General features: G+C 44.9%; 1 protein-coding gene across 5 annotated transcripts in view; it reads left to right on the top strand.

Moving 5' to 3' along the window:
• The window catches only part of LOC115108266 (protein strawberry notch homolog 2-like), a 118235-nt gene extending 102534 nt beyond the window's left edge, over positions 1 to 15701 (top strand). For all 5 annotated transcript variants that reach the window (XM_065008994.1, XM_065008992.1, XM_065008993.1 and 2 more), the window contains 17 exons: positions 493 to 646; positions 2547 to 2723; positions 2923 to 3020; positions 3643 to 3725; positions 5820 to 5996; positions 6129 to 6250; positions 6433 to 6564; positions 6826 to 6961; positions 7796 to 7908; positions 8682 to 8753; positions 8900 to 9008; positions 9090 to 9305; positions 9910 to 10004; positions 10647 to 10739; positions 11358 to 11489; positions 11794 to 12061; positions 12243 to 15701. In XM_065008994.1, the coding sequence (XP_064865066.1) occupies positions 493 to 646; positions 2547 to 2723; positions 2923 to 3020; positions 3643 to 3725; positions 5820 to 5996; positions 6129 to 6250; positions 6433 to 6564; positions 6826 to 6961; positions 7796 to 7908; positions 8682 to 8753; positions 8900 to 9008; positions 9090 to 9305; positions 9910 to 10004; positions 10647 to 10739; positions 11358 to 11489; positions 11794 to 12061; positions 12243 to 13222 (3157 nt within the window). In that variant the 3' untranslated portion in view covers positions 13223 to 15701. The remainder of the gene's footprint in view (positions 1 to 492; positions 647 to 2546; positions 2724 to 2922; positions 3021 to 3642; positions 3726 to 5819; positions 5997 to 6128; positions 6251 to 6432; positions 6565 to 6825; positions 6962 to 7795; positions 7909 to 8681; positions 8754 to 8899; positions 9009 to 9089; positions 9306 to 9909; positions 10005 to 10646; positions 10740 to 11357; positions 11490 to 11793; positions 12062 to 12242) is intronic.
• The last annotated feature ends 458 nt before the right edge of the window (positions 15702 to 16159 follow it).

Raw genomic sequence — 16159 nt, 5'->3', positions numbered from 1 at the left:
AGCTGGCTAGCTAACCTAGAAAATCGCTCTAGACTACACAATTATCTTTGATACAAAGACGGCTATGTAGCTAGCTATGTAGCTAGCTACGATCAAACAAATCAAACCGTTGTACTGTAATGAAATGAAATGAAAATGTGATACTACCTGTGGAGCGAAGCGGAATGCGACCGGGTTGTTGAGTGCGGAAGTTCTATTCGTATGACCCAGAATCAGAGGTGCTTACCTCTGTTGTGTTGTAGCAGAACTATGGTTGGGTTGACCGTTTTGGTGGTGGATGGGTAGGCAGAGGGAGCCTTTGTCGATGTAATATGGTTCTGAAAGTCAAAGGCAAGAAACTGCCGTTCTTCTGTGCTCACAGGAGAACTTCCCTGGGGTTGAGTTCTGTGTTGTGAGAATAACATCTTGTAATGGTTTGGCTACCAGACCAGTCCTGGTATTTAGAATACAGCATAGCTGACAGGCTGTGTGGTTTGCCTTTTTGGTTGACAGGGGTGTGGGCGCCATGGAGATTGTTGCAATGGACATGAAGGTGAGTGGGATGTACATCGCCCGACAGCTGAGCTTCTCGGGGGTGTCCTTCCGCATTGAGGAAATCAGCCTGGACGACGACTTCAAACTGGTCTACAACAAATCTGCCAAACTGGTGAGCGACTGAAGACGTGTGCATGCGTGCGTTAGGTCCAGGAATTGCCAAGGACCTCGCGGTACGATATCACAATACTTAGGTGCCGATACAATATGTAATGAGATTCTTACGATTCTATATGTATTGCGATTCAATACTGTGATTTTATGTTCCAAACATATTGATCACTATATGTATGCATGTAAACTCAGCAACAACAAAAATGTCCTCTTACTGTCAACTGCGTTTATTTAAAGCAAACTTAACGTGTAAATATTTGTATGATCATAACAAGATTCAACAACTGAGACAAACTGAACAAGTTCCGCAGACGTGGGATATGTGTCCCTGAACAAAGGGGGGGGTCAAAATTAACAGTCAGTATCTGGTGTGTCCACCAGCTGCATTAAGTACTGCGGTGTCCCTGAACAAAGGGGTGGGGGTCAGATTTGTCAGTTCTTGCTGTGAGATGTTACCAGATTTGCCAGTTCTTGCTGTGAGATGTTACCCCACTCTTCCACCAAGGCACCTGCAAGTTCCCTGATATTTCTGGGGGAATGGCCCTTGCCCTCACCCTCCGATCCAACAGGTCCCAGACGTGCTCAATTGGATTGAATTCCGGACGCTAGCGTCCCACCTCGACAACAGCCAGTGAAATTGCAGGGCGCCAAATTCAAAACAACAAATGCCATAATTAAAACTCCTCCAACATACAAGTATTATATACCATTTTAAAGATAACTTCTTGTAAATCCAACCACAGTGTCCAAGTTCAAAAAGGCTTTACAAAGAAAGCACACCATGCGATTATGTTAGGTCAGTGCCTAGTCACAGAAAACTATACAGCCATTTTCCAGCCAAGGAGAGGGCTCACAAAAGTCAGAAATAGCAATTAAATTAATCACTAACCTTTGATTTTCATCAGATGGCACTCGAAGAACTTCATGTTACACAATAAATGTGTGTTTTGTTCGATAAAGTTAATCTTTATTTCCAAAAACCTCAGTTGAAATTGGCACGTTATGTACAGTTATCATTGTCTCAAACAAACATCCGGTGAAAATGCAGAGAGCCATCAAATTACAGAAATAAACATTGATTAAAGATACAAGTGTTTAACATACGTTTAAAGATAAACTTCTCCTTAATGCAACCTCTGTGTCAGATTTCAAAAAGGCTTTACGGCGAAAGCACACGACGCGATTATGTTAGGTCAGTGCCTAGCCACTAAAACCATACAGCCAAGGAGAAGGCTCACAAAAGTCAGAAATAGCATTAAAATTAATCACTTACCTTTGATGATCTTCATCTGGTGGCACTCCCAGGTCTCCTTGTTAGACAAATGTTTGTTTTGTTCAATAATATCCCTCCTTTATGTCCAAAAACCTCTGTTTTGTTGGTGCGTTTAGTTCAGAAATCCAAAGGCACAATGTACGCTCTCAACATCAAGAGGAAAAGTCAAAGTACAATAAAAGTTCGTAGAAACATGTCAAACGATGTTTAAAATCAATCCTCAGGTTGTTTTTGTCATAAATAATCAATCATATTTCAACCGGACAAAAGCTTCATCAATAGAAAAGGAGAAACTAGAAATGGCGCTCCCGATCACGCGCAGGGCTCATGGCTGGAAGTAAGATATGAAGGACCAATACTAATGTTTTGGTGCAGGTATCACCAACTAGCGCAAAAATAATATATTTAACTTCAGATTCTTTTTCGCCCCCCATCACTAGTGTGCATGCAGGTAGGTAGAATGTGTGATTTGTTTTTATGTGGAGAAATGTGACCGATGACTGCATTTGTTTGTGTGTAGACTGTGTGATTGCTAGTACATTTACCGGTGTGTGTGTGTAGTGATGTGTGTAACTGCCCTGTTACAGTATGTCTAAAGATGTGACTTGTATGTGTGTGTCCTCAGTGGGCGGAGACTCTGGCCGTGTTCATGCGTGCAGCGGATGAGCTGTGCTTGGTCAGCAGGAAGTCCCTGTGGGGTCAGTTCTGGTCTTCTCACCAGCGCTTCTTCAAATACCTCTGCATCGCCGCCAAGGTCCGCTGCCTGGTGGAGCTGGCCAATAAGGAGCTGGAGGCTGGCAAGGTGAGACTGACCAGCACTTGTATTAATTTATTAATCCTTTATTTAACCATGATTGTCATTTAGATGGGATTCTCTGGCCAAGAGGCGTTATCACAATTATCCCTGCATTTGAATGGGCAAGGAAAATAGAGCCATGTTTTTCCTTGTTGATATGTTTAAGTGTGACACTCTGCTCGTGTCTTGTTTCTCCCCTCCCCAGTGCATTGTGATTGGTCTACAGTCTACAGGAGAGGCCCGAACCAGAGAGGTCCTGGATGAGAACGATGGACACCTGGACAGATTCGTATCCGCAGCAGAGTAAGTCCTGTGTCCTTGGCTCTCTGAAGCCTTGGTTAAGTACAGTATTGGAGCAAATTGATCTTTGTCTCAGCCCTGACTCAAACCTCTCACACAACACCACAGCTTTCATCTAGTGTAACCGGAACTTTTCTGTCTGACGCGCCTGTGGTTTTCACATGAATCAGTTGCCGGGTACATTACCGGTTCCTAGTTAAAAGACATTCCATTTGTCACTCTCCAGCTTCAGTCAAAGGTTTAGTTAGAACCTGTCACTTTTCTCAAACACCACTACCTGAGGGTGTAGGATGAATCTTCCCCTAGACACTGATCCAAATTCAATTAATCTGTTTTCCCAGCTAATGGTTAAGGGCTAGGATTTGGGGAGGGTAAGCTGATCCTAGATCTCTACCTGCAGTCATGTTCTACCCGGGAGCATAGCTTGGTGTCAGGCTGGAAATTACCTTCTCTGTCTGTCTGGACCGTCTGACCCTGGGAGACATGAAATGTATATGATAAGGTCAATCAGAGCTTGTCACCCACATCTCTATAACCTGTCAGAACTATCCTCACATCCTGTCAGCCTTCCACCAGTGGTAGATTCAGATGATAACCGTCTGTCTGTCTGGTCTTTTCTCCTCAGGGGGGTGTTCAAAGCTCTGGTACAGAAACACTTTCCCTCTGAGAAGCCGAGGAGAGAGAAAGCGCCTGGAAACAAGAGAAAACGTACGTCAACTAAAATACTAAGAGCTCTCCGCTCCCCCTGTGAGGTGCTTTGTCTAAATTAGCATTTGTGTTGTCAGGTCAAGAGTTTGCGTATATAACAGGGGTGTAACGGTATTAGTACCGACCGTACGGTACGGGGACCTCGCTTCTGTCCACGACTCAAACTAATACATTAAAAAAAACACAAGGCCTATGGGATGTGCGTATGCTGCGTTGTAGGCCTCTGCCTCATGAGTAAATCTAAGATGATTCTATTAAAACAACTATTACAACTGTAATCAAAGTTTAAATCTTAATTGGCACATTTCAAACTGTCCTTTTGTGAGGCGCAGGCGGGAACTAGTTCTGTACGAGGTTGAGTGGTTTGCGATAGATTCCAACGACGATGGACAGAGAGTTGTGGATAACACATTAACGGTATGATGCCACGCTCAATGAGAATATGCAGCTGCCAACACCTCAAATATGTTGACACATTTACGTCATCCCTGTATACCGGAGCAAGACGGAAATGCTAACATGATGACCAAACCAGTTCCGCGGGTGCATGTTGATTTTGTCTATCCCTACCGGACGTGTTCATGACACACCGGTTAAAATACCAAAACCAACTATATTAAGGCCGAAACACATATAAAACATAGCTAGCTTACTGTTGCTAGCTGATTTGTCCTGTGAGATTAACATTGGGTTGTTGTTTTACCTGAAATGCGTACAGTATGGTCACACAACATCGTGTGTTCTCTACACCGACATTTTATCCAAAGATAAAAGGGGAAACCTAGTTAGTTTTTTTTTTTTTTCTTTGATTAATCTTGTCTCGTTCATTCTTCTTCTGTGGATTTTATATGGTGGTTGGCAACTTTAAGGTGCATTACCGCCACCAACTGGACTAGAGTGTGGACCTCGTTCATCGTTCAATCACCCATGTGGGTATATGCTCGGAAAAACCAATGAGTAGATGGGAGAGGCGGGACTTGCATTGCGTCAAGCGTTTAAAATAGAACCAAGTCCTATTATACCGCCTGGCTATGCAGACGCCTGTTGACGTTCGCGAGCAGTTTGGATGAAATGATTGAATGTATGCGCATGCAAGGCGGGTGGTCTGATCAGCGTGTCAGAAACGACAACAACAGTCTCCCCTCCACATCCAATCCACCCTTGGCAGCTGATTCTGCCTGGGCCAAACAAATGACAAGAGCAATAGGTAGGCTATGTTTATTTTTTACACCGCAGATATGCGCCCATTCTCGGTGGTTGAGAATAGGGGGTTTTAGCACCTTGTGAAAGTGCTAGAGACATGTTATGAACTTCCCTCTTGCGGGAGATTACCCCAAAGCGGGAGATTACCCCAAAGCGGGAGATGTACCGTGCTACAGACACACCCCCTTTAGTCCGCATCTGATGGAGGCAGTGTTGTGGTGCGTTTGTAACCAAGTGGGAATTTACCACATTAACGGCCCCTCAAACTGGTAATTACTAGTGGGAAACTTGTCCATCCTGAGCGCACACTTCTCCCACATGCTGACCTCTGACGTCAACTACTAAGGAAATGGCCTCTATAACAGTATTTCCGGGCAGTTAAATGCAACAACAAAACATTATTTATCAAAAGCTATCTATTAATGTGGTTTTTGAACTCTAGAATTGGTTTAGAAGCATTTAGAACCATTTAGCCAATCGGCAGTTCTCAACAAGTTCAAATCACATGAATGCATCCAACTGTTATTTACAACGTCATAACGGTTCAATTTCCACATCCTACATGGTCCCACCTCACAGCGTCCGAGTGGAAACTTGAAAGGCCCAACATAACAATCCGGTCACAACAGACCATGCCAGGAACATTGCAAATGCTGAACATTATGGGTGGCATTTAATTTTCCTGTCTTACCAAAAACCGAACCGTGGGACCCCAAAACCACAATACGTGGTGAACCGTTACACACCTATTATATAATGATAATAGCAATTTTATTTTTATATGTTGCAAAGTGTTGCCTCATCACATCCGGTTAAAATCTCATCATGGACTATTCAGGTGAAGCCACTGAGCCACAGTCTGAATTCACTCATGTGCGTTCTGTCCACTAGGTAAGCCCAGGGGCCGGCAGCCCAAGTTCCCAAAGCACACCATGGTGGATCCGGGGGGTGTAATCAACATCAGTGACGACAGCAGCACGGACACGGACGGCATGGACACCGACTCCAACTCCTCACCCGACTCCCTGCTGGACAACAACAACGACGACGACGTCATCTTCGTCGACAGTAAAAAACACTTGGCAGACATTTGGGGGGCATCTTCCTGTGGTCTCTCCTTGGTGGTTTTATGACTGTGTGTGACTCTGGTTACAGTCGTTAACATGCCTCTCTGTCTGGGTTTGGTTGGGTTCTCTACAGCCAGGATAGAGGAGATGAAGCAGGACCTCCTGAACAAGATCGCTGATCTGGGGAAGGAGCTACCTCTGAACACTCTGGATGAACTCATCGACAAGTTGGGAGGTCCAGAGAAAGTCTCGGAGGTACGTACCCATATGTTGCAGAGAAGTGTCCATTCAACCTGATAGAAAAAGAGTACTCTGAAAGAGAGACATTTGAATGAAGTACGTGTAATGTAAGGGCTCCATCAGAAAAAGGGTGAGATGAATACTGGATACGAACTGGGCTGTAGTTCTCCGTTGACGCCTTCTAACCTCTTTTGTAGATGACTGGTCGTAAGGGGCGTGTGGTGCGACGGCCTGACGGGAGCGTGCGCTACGAGTCGCGTGCGGAGCAGAGCCATACCATCGACCACATCAACCTTAAGGAGAAGGACCGCTTCATGTGCGGAGAGAAGGTGAGACACTGGACTGGACCGCTATTTGAGCACCAGGCAACCTCTAGAAACATTCAACATGTATCACAAGTGGCTCTGTGAGTCGAAGGGCCTCGCTCACAGAATGTGTTTGTTCTTGCTTAGAAAATCACGATCCTGTGATATCTTATGACAGCATACCACAGCATTATTCTGTGGGTCTGTCTTGCAGTGTTAGTGTTTTTTTTCTATCCGCTAACCTCCTTCCCGCTCTCCTCCACCCCTCTCTCCTCCTCTCCCCAGCTGGTGGCCATCATCTCAGAGGCAGCCAGCTCGGGCATCTCCCTGCAGGCAGACAAGCGGGTGAAGAACCAGTGTCGGAGGGTCCATATGACGCTGGAGCTGCCCTGGAGTGCAGACAGAGCCATTCAGCAGTTTGGTGAGTCTGGAGAGGAACAGGGGTTAAAGGTCAGGAGTCAGATAGGTTAGGTCGTGTTCATGGCTAGGGTCAGGGTCACACTGTCACTCAGTGTGTGTAACCTGTAATCTCTCTTCACACAATCCACTGCTAGATGTGTTTCACCCTAGCCTGATAAAATGTAATTTCACTAGTATCTGCTGCCTCTTCTAATGGCCTTCCCTAAAGACAGATTTCATAATTTGATGTATATCAAATTAAAATGTTTTGTCTTTTTGGACCTAAGGAGGCGAGACATTCTAATGATTAGAATGAGTCACATTTATTAATGCTGAGAAACTTAATTTGGAGATGGTGCAGTTTTGTCTGGCTGCAGGGAGAGAGGTGTTCGACTAAATCAGAAAAATATAATTAGCCTTAATATCCGGTGCTGTCTGCTAGATATACAGCAATTTTGCACCCAACAACAGTGGAAAAGCAGGCCTGTGCGCGCACACACATTGCGTCTGTGAATGAATTGTTTGCAGTAATTAACTGACTTCCCGTCAGCCGTGCTCCCTTGGGGAGTAACTTACTGCGTGGGTTGGCATGCGTGGGCCTGATTGACAGACACTGTTTACACTAACAACAATACACACACACACAAACAGTCAGGTGGCCTAGGTGTTCCAGGAAAAATATGTTCCATAGAAAAGATGTGCTGGGTGGCTCTTAGTAAGACACTTCTCTATTCAGAGACAGATTTACCAGGAAATCAGCCTCTGTTCATACATCATTGAAATCAACCTAACCAACTTGTTCCGTCTGAGTCTGTCTGTTCTGACTGGTCTTCCTCCTCTGTGTGTGATTCACCAGGTCGTACCCATCGCTCCAACCAGGTGACGGCTCCAGAGTACATCTTCCTCATCTCTGAGCTGGCCGGGGAGAGACGTTTTGCCTCCATCGTGGCCAAGAGACTGGAGAGCCTGGTACGTGTGGCTCTTACCTCAACTACTACACATCCAATAAGTCTGTGTTTTACTGGAGTGAAGATTGGTATGCTGAGCTAATAACTTAGGAGCAGGGGCCACCAATTTCTCCCGTAGTCAGTATAGCTCTCCCCCCACCCCCCCACTATCACACCCTGTCTAGGCACTGCTCTGTCCTATTGACCAGCTGCTCTGTATAGTCACCTGAGTTCACATAAACACCTTTCACGCAACATTTCAAACCCAGGAAAGGCCTCCGGTCCTCCTTTGGTCTGAATAATGTTATTTTCAGACTTTGGAACACACCCAGGTCTGGGTAATTATGAGATTCCTATGAGACAGTTTTCCATATTGTAATGTCTTTACTCCAGTCATTCATTTGCATTCTCTCTCTGAAGGGAGGGGGGAGGAAGGTGTCTCTGCCCGCCTCAGAATGGGTTATGCCATGCCAGGACCCAGCCTCTCTTCTTCCCCTCTCTCCTAGCCGCTGAATACATGTTTGGCTGCCTCCAGATGAGCAGTGACCTCATATCTGGCAGAAACACCCCTTTGTTTTCATCCCAGAACATTCCTTTGTGGGCACCAGCTAATGCAGCAGCTGGCTTCAAGTGGACCTTCAGTCACAATCTGTGCATTTGACATGTTTTGGCAGTGGTGTCAATTCAGTGCCTCTATGCTTTAGGTGTCTGAAGTTGAGAAAAATGTGTGTTTGTAGCTGGTGTTTCAGTATGTGATATAAGACTTTAGTGCTAACAGTGTGTTCCTATGTCCAGGGTGCATTGACCCACGGTGACAGGAGAGCCACAGAGTCCAGAGACCTGAGCAAATACAACTTTGAAAACAAGGTATGCACTGTCTTGAATTACGCCAACAGTGATCATGCTTCTGCTTGTATAGAAGTCAAATTGGCATTACCTGTGATTTGTTGTGTTGGAGATTCTGGGGGGATGGACAGTGTCCTGACCTCTTAAATGACCTGTATTCTCTGTAGTATGGTACCAAGGCTCTAGATAAGATCACCAAAGCCATCCTGGGTCACATTGAGAGCAAGGTGTCCCCTCCCAAAGGCTACCCCGGGGGCGATTCCCTGTTCTTCAGAGGTATGTTGAGTGCGTGTCCCAAACATTATGCAAGTCCTGTCCAAAGCTACATTGAAATAATGACTTTATTCCCTGTTTCAGACATGAAGCATGGCATGATGGACGTGGGCATCTTCTGCAAGGAGCCTCGTTTTGGTCTCAGTACTGAAAAAGACTGCAGCATCACCAAGTTCCTCAACAGGATCCTGGGCCTGGAGGTCCACAAGCAGAACTCTCTGTTCCAGTACTTCACTGACAACTTTGACTACCTGATCGAAAAGGACAAGAAGGAGGGCAAATACGACATGGGCATCTTAGGTATAGATTTCCAACACTCACACTAGGCAGCATTTCTACATTACAGTATGGAGACTCTTAACATGAGGTGGTAGTGGTGCTTGGATATTTTATGTCTACACATAAAACCTGAGTCAATAAAAGGGTGCACTTTCCCATATTCATTTATTTAATTTGTATTTATTTAACTAGGCAAATCGGTTAGGAACAAATTCTTATTTACAGTGACGGCCTCCCCCTTTGCCAAACCCTAACCCGGACGACGCTGGGCCAATTGTGTGCCGCCCTATTGGACTCTCAATCACAGCCGGTTGTGATACTGGAATCGAACCAGGGTCTGTAGTGACGCCTCTAGCACTAAGATGCAGTGCCTTAAACCCCTGTGCCACTTTGGAGCCCCTTAGGTTGTATAGTAAAGGCCAACTATACACATTTAGAACCATATGCTGCATATGAATAGCATTCCACATACCATTCAAACAAATCCGCCGTGCTGCATTTGGCCTTCCTAGAATATTCTTCCATGAACAGAAGCATGAGGCTGATAGCTTATGATGGTACTGAGGCTCTGTATAGAGATGATAGATATGTCTCCTGACTGGGAACACTGTGTCCTGTCTTTCAGATCTGGCCCCAGGTAACGATGAAATCTATGAGGAGAAACAGGAAACCTTCATGACAGTGGGTAACCCCCAGGACGGACAGGTTGTGCTCTACAAGGTAGGCATCACTCCCATGGTACATTGGTATATTATTCATGCTTTATTCCGTGCTTCTACACCTGCATTGCTTGCTGTTTGGGGTTTTAGGCTGGGTTTCTGTACAGCACTTTGAGATATCAGCTGATGTACGAAGGGCTATATAAATACATTTGATTTGATTTACATTATGATTATCAATCTATATTTTTGCAGTGACGCCTCGTACCAAATGTACATAGATTTACATGCTGATCTGTGTTTTGTAACTAAATCAGTCCTGTTGCCTCTTCTCTGGCCTGAAAAGTAGACATTACATCTCAGAGACTAAACCTAGAAATAAAAACAAAACACTTCCTATCATTGAAGCGACACAACAAAAGAGTAGTGTTTCCCACATACACAACCAAAGAGGCAAATAGATAATTACTAGTGTCTCCGGCTTCCTGCCTTGCCTTCGCTGCAGGCTAACCTAGAGTTGACATTTCAAACCAACACAACCAGGACCGAGAGCTGTGCGTGCAGGCGCGGGAGGGGGTGGGTTTGGGCACTGATTTTTGTGTGTTAGAATATTGACTCATGCCTATAGTGGGTACTTTCTGCGTATTGCTTTCCCATAGGGCAGCTACTCTAACCTTTGCCCTCTGCCCTGTCACCCCTATAGATCAGCGTGGATAGAGGGATGCCCTGGGAGGAGGCCTACGAGAAGGCCCAGAACCTCAACAGTCCTGACGAAGGCTTCTACCTCTCCTACAAGGTGAGTCTAGCTGGCTACCATAGAGCAGAGAGCGATGCTCTGCATGTCCCAGCACGCATACTGATGCAGTACCAGGAAGCCTGTGATACTGTGAGTCCCTGTACCTCCTCAGGGCTCAATCAGCGCTGGAACAGCTTCCAGACTGGCTGTTTCCCAGAGGTGAATGACAGTTCAGATGGGTCCAGTTTCCTCTGTTCAATTCTCTGTTCTTTGGAGTGGGGCTCTTTCATCCCACATCAAGGGAGTAGAATGGAATTGTGAACCTAAAGAAGGATAATTTTATTCAGTATTAATTGTAGTGGCAAGAGTGAACAATATACACTGTCTCGTCCTTCCTGATGCTGTTTTTTTTAATTATACTGTAGTTACATTCACTTGGTTCATACTACAATTCAACAAAGAAATTACTATTCAGTCTACAATTACCCTCCAGGCAAACACTTTAACACTGCCACTGTCCCAGTAAAACGCACTATAAATCTTCCGCTTCTTTCTTGATTTGATTTATTGGTGGTTTAAAAAAATTGTACAGACTGAGTTCAATAGTGCCCAGAGGAAAACACATGAAAGTATTTTACAGAACTTTAAAATAATTTCCGTCTCCTATGTGTTCCTCAGTTGCGGGGGAACCACCCTTGTGTGCTGCTGGCGGAGCAGGGCCGAGGGAGGAACTTCATCGTCTACAAGCCCAACATCGGCAAGCAGGCCCACCCTGAGAGCCTGGACAACCTGCAGCAACGCTACCGCAAGGTAGGGCTCAGTCTGACACACACACACCGTGCACACACAGGGACACACCCACACGGATAGAAGTCTGTTGGTCGGCTGAAGGAACAGCTATCGGGTTTACTGACATGCACACAGGTTTCCACTCAGAACATGGCAAAGAGATTTGTCTTTGTTGTTTTGCGGGAAATGTCTCTGTTGTGGTTTTCTGTAGTGTATGTTTCCCTCTAGTGAAATAAACAAAGTAGTGAAACAGGAAATACAGCCCTGTTTCTATCCTGTAATGTAAGGTCCAATATACATACAAACAGGTGTTTAACCCTCCTAGGTGACCCCAGACCAAGCCAAGGACAGCTGGGAGAGCCAGTTCAATTTCTCCTTTGGGAAATGTAGCCATGCTAACTGGAACGGGAAGTGTAAGAAGATCGAGGAGGGACAGGAGTGTCTGCAGGGTATGCGTCTGCGCCAGTACCACATGCTGTGCGGGGCACTGCTACGTGTCTGGAAGCGCGTGGCTGACGTGGTCTCTGACATCACCAGCTCCAGCATCCTGCAGATCGTACGCCTCAAAACCAAAAATAGTAACAAGCAAGTCGGTGAGTACTCAACAACTTCATGCAATTCACACACACACACACCATCACTGAATGTCTTGGCAAATGTGTTTTTTCAGTGGCCAAAATCAAACGGCACAACAGGCAATGCTGCTATCAACTGAGCCAAATTATCGACTTGTATAAACAAATGTAAACCTAATACCCTCTCTTTCTCTCCTAGGTATCAAGATCCCAGAAAACTGCGTGGCCCGTGTGCGAGTGGAGCTTCTCAAAATGGATGAGGAGGTAAAGAGGAGGCGCAAGGAGAGGGAGCAGCATGCCCAGGAGCAGAGGCTAGCCGAGCAGCGGCAGCTTCAGGACATACACCTGCTTGCCAAGCCCTACAGCCAGCCCCACAGCCTGTCTCAGAGCCACAGGACTCAGAACTTCTACCAGAGCCTGATCCAGGCCAAGCCTTTACAGGTCAAGCCTCTACTACAGCCCAAACCCCAGCCCAGCCCGATCAACCAGCTCCCCAGCATGGCCAGCATCTTCTCCCACTTCCCCCACCACTTCCCCTCCCTGCCCCCAATGCAGCCCGCTCCAACCTCCACCACCAAGCCCTTCCGGGTTGGGGAGGAGGTCCTGGACCTGACGGTGAGCTCCTCTCCCTCCCCAGACAGCACGGAGGGAGTCCTGGGCCTTATCAGCCTGACAGGGGGCTCCGACTTTGACCTGGAGAGACTGATATCGCGGCACGCACTCGCCGCCCAGAACACAGCACACATTCTGCAGCAACCTCTACAGCCACCACTGATCAAACAGCGGCAGCTACAGTCGCCACAGCAGATACAACCACAGCTACAGCAGTGGTCAGATCAGCCTTTAATCAACAGCGCCCACCAGGACTACTATATCCTTGACCATCCAGACTCTCTGCCTTACTCTCTGTCCAGCCAGACAGCTACTAACCCCTCCACCTCTTCTACCTCCTCCTCTTCCTCCAACACAGTGGCTCACGTCTCGTCCCCCTCCACCCCCTCTCACTTCTCCTCCTCGGCCCTTGCCCCCTCAGAACAGCAGCCCCTCCCTCTAGCCAACAGCCACTGCAGCACGGACACACTCATCAACGCACGCGAGGTCCTGGACAACATGATGCGGACCAGTGCGGACCGCCAGTCGGTTATCCAGTACCAGCCGAACGAATGGGACTCTGCGTAACAACCTCTTCAGTGTGGCTGTCTGTTTGTCCTCTAGCTGCTGAGCGGGAACGCTCCCCTCAGGGCCTAGTCACACCACTGCCTGTCCTGTGCTCTTCTCTTCCCCATCCCTCTCCAGGCTCTGGATCCACAGGCCAGGGGCACGTTCACAAGACCAAATGGTTTGGTCTCATTCGGAGATGGTGAACGAATGACCCGGGTGGAATTGGCCGGGTCCCTTCATTGAGAGAGTAGGGGGGCTCAAAACCACAGTTTCTACACCGAGACTTGACTCATTTGAAGAAACACAATTCCACCTGGGTTTGATTTTGTTTTTAAGAATATCAAAAGCGCATTTGCTTTTTAAATGATCCATCACAGTTGGAATTGTGTTGCTTTGTTGAGGAAATCACAATGTATAAACATATTTTTCTAGAACCACAGCTCCCCCTTCTGGTTATGTTGGGTATAATTGGTAACGTTGCTGGCTTCCAACTGCCTTTCATGCACATCTGTTGTGTGTTTGCTTTTCTGTGTTGCCTCATCACCATTGCATCGACTTGAATTGGGCTGTCTTGCAACGCTTGGTTTGTTTAAACCAAGGGCTCCACTCAAAAACTTCAAACTGGAAAAATCAACACAGGTGAGATTGGTTCATAGGGGTGAAATGTTTTAGTTTTAGCCCCTTCCTCTCCCTTGTGTCCCCCTCTCCCTGCAGTTTCTATCATCACTCACGCCTGTGTCTCGCTTTTAAAAAAAGAAGGGAGGGGGAAAGAAAAGTCTGCCATTGTAACAGTGCCTTTGGAAACCTACTTAAATGTAGTCTTTGAAACCCATATAGGCCTAATGTATAGATTTATATTCGAAGCATTGGCATCTTAATTTATTATATTTGTATTTAACTTACCCCACTGTTGAATCTGATGGTGGTGGGCCAGGGATAGCCCCCACACCACAACTCAGTATGTGTTTGCCTGTCTGTGGACCCTACACTATAGCGGTCTCTTCAGCCCATCGGCAGACTGTTGGAACCCTGCTTTCCCAGGCCTTGTGATAAACCGAGAACAGGGGTTAGATGGGATAGATACTGCTGGTTTAATGCAATTGGGTGGATGGTTTTAAAATGGTGTCAAATATCCTACTTTAAGTCTACACAACATTCATCCAACGATGTGACCCATGGTTTGCTTTTCATTTGAAGTTCTCAGGAAAGTGTCGAGTGCATTTGTTATTTTGTTTTCAACTTTCTGACCAATATTAATATGAATTTGTTTTAGTCCATATTATATGTATATCGTATATTACATTTCAGAATCTGTGAGATCTGTCTGTCTTTGTGAAATGGATGCACTGTATTTTGTTCATGAGAAGCCTGGGTAAGTTCAACCAATCAAAAGCAATAAACAAGACATTTTGAATAGCAGATGTTTTAGAAGTCTAAGTACTGTTTATGCCCCACAGCCGAAGGTTATAGATTCACCTGTGCATGGTAAGAATTGTATTCCTCTTTCTTTCTGTTCTACTCGTAGTCTGTTGTTAAAGACATCTGAAATACTTATGAACTTTGTATAAACATTGTGATGGGGATAAAAGCAATGTGCTCTTGATGTTTTTGTCATCCTTGTTATTATGATAATTATAATTGTTATTTATATTTAAGGGACATGTTGTTTTTAGATTGTTATCCTGATGATACTTTTGGTCAGGGATGTTTCTAGTTTTCAAGATTATAAAAACAAAAAAATATGTTTATAACCTGCCACCAAATAATATTGCACTGTGCTGTACAGGGTGGTTGGTTTGTTTCTTTTCAGTTCTTTTATCTGATTCTGCTTGTGACTTAAGTAGAATCGTTCCAACTTTTACAGCTTCTGCCAGAACTTTAGAATGCAAAGAGATACCAAAGTATTCCATCCCCCTGTAGTTACTGGCTAGATCTGACCTATTATAGCAATCTCAGGAAGAAATCTTAGACATGTATTGATTGGTGGGGAGTTAAGAGAAATGTTATTGTTTTCCCTAACAACAGTGGTGAAACTAACCAATACACATTTTAGTACTATTTTATTTCTTCATTCTGTGCTGCGACTCTTGCTGTATTTTTTTGTAATGTTTTTTTTTTTTAAATGTTTGAGACTTGTGATGGGTTTGTTTGTCGGTAAGTGTTGTGAATTGTTGGTGATTTTAAGTGTTTATGCTATCTTAGGGAAAAGATCAAATTCTGTTTCTTTTATGGAACATTATCTTTTGTCTTCTTTTTTTAAATGCATTTTAATGCTGACAAAGATTTTGAGCAGATTTGCACTTGGATATACTTGTATGTGCAGATTCTTTACCCACTTTCTGACAGATTCAAACATAACCCAGACATCCAATAGCTCAGGCCCGTGTTCTCGTAGTTACCCATCTCATAGCCCTCTCTCTCGCTCTCTTGTGCTTCAGATTGTCCTAAATATAATTCCTCATCAGGCACATTCCAATAAATCCAAACATTTTCTCAATCTAACAGTTTGTGTCCCATGCTTCACCTATGGCCAATGGACTGTGTGGTATAACGCTCACATGAAGTAATATGCATTTATAAACCTGGGGAAACGGACAAACACGGTTTGAAAAAATTAACTGCAATTTATATTTTAGCTAGGTCTTTTTCATTTTCCGAAATTTGCACTAAGAATGGCATAATCAAGTTACTGTTGTCTGTTAACATTGAGAGTTGCAAGCTTGTTGTATTCCTGACCTTTTGATGGATTGCATTTTTGTATAACTGTAACCATCCTTGTTTCTTCAGCTTAAAAAAAAAAAAAAAAAAATAGTATATGTTTTTTTTGAAGTATCACATTAAAATAATTTATTGCTAACAAAAACTAAACTAAAAACATGCTACTGATTGTATGTATTTTTAAACAAAGGCTATTTTTCTGTAAACTGTGTTCAGCACTTTTATTCTGGGTTGTGC

This window comes from Oncorhynchus nerka, linkage group LG24 (genome assembly GCF_034236695.1).
Source record: "Oncorhynchus nerka isolate Pitt River linkage group LG24, Oner_Uvic_2.0, whole genome shotgun sequence".
Lineage (NCBI taxonomy): Eukaryota > Metazoa > Chordata > Actinopteri > Salmoniformes > Salmonidae > Oncorhynchus > Oncorhynchus nerka.
The sequence above is the reverse complement of the archived record's forward strand: the minus strand, read 5'-3'. Positions and strand labels throughout refer to the sequence as shown.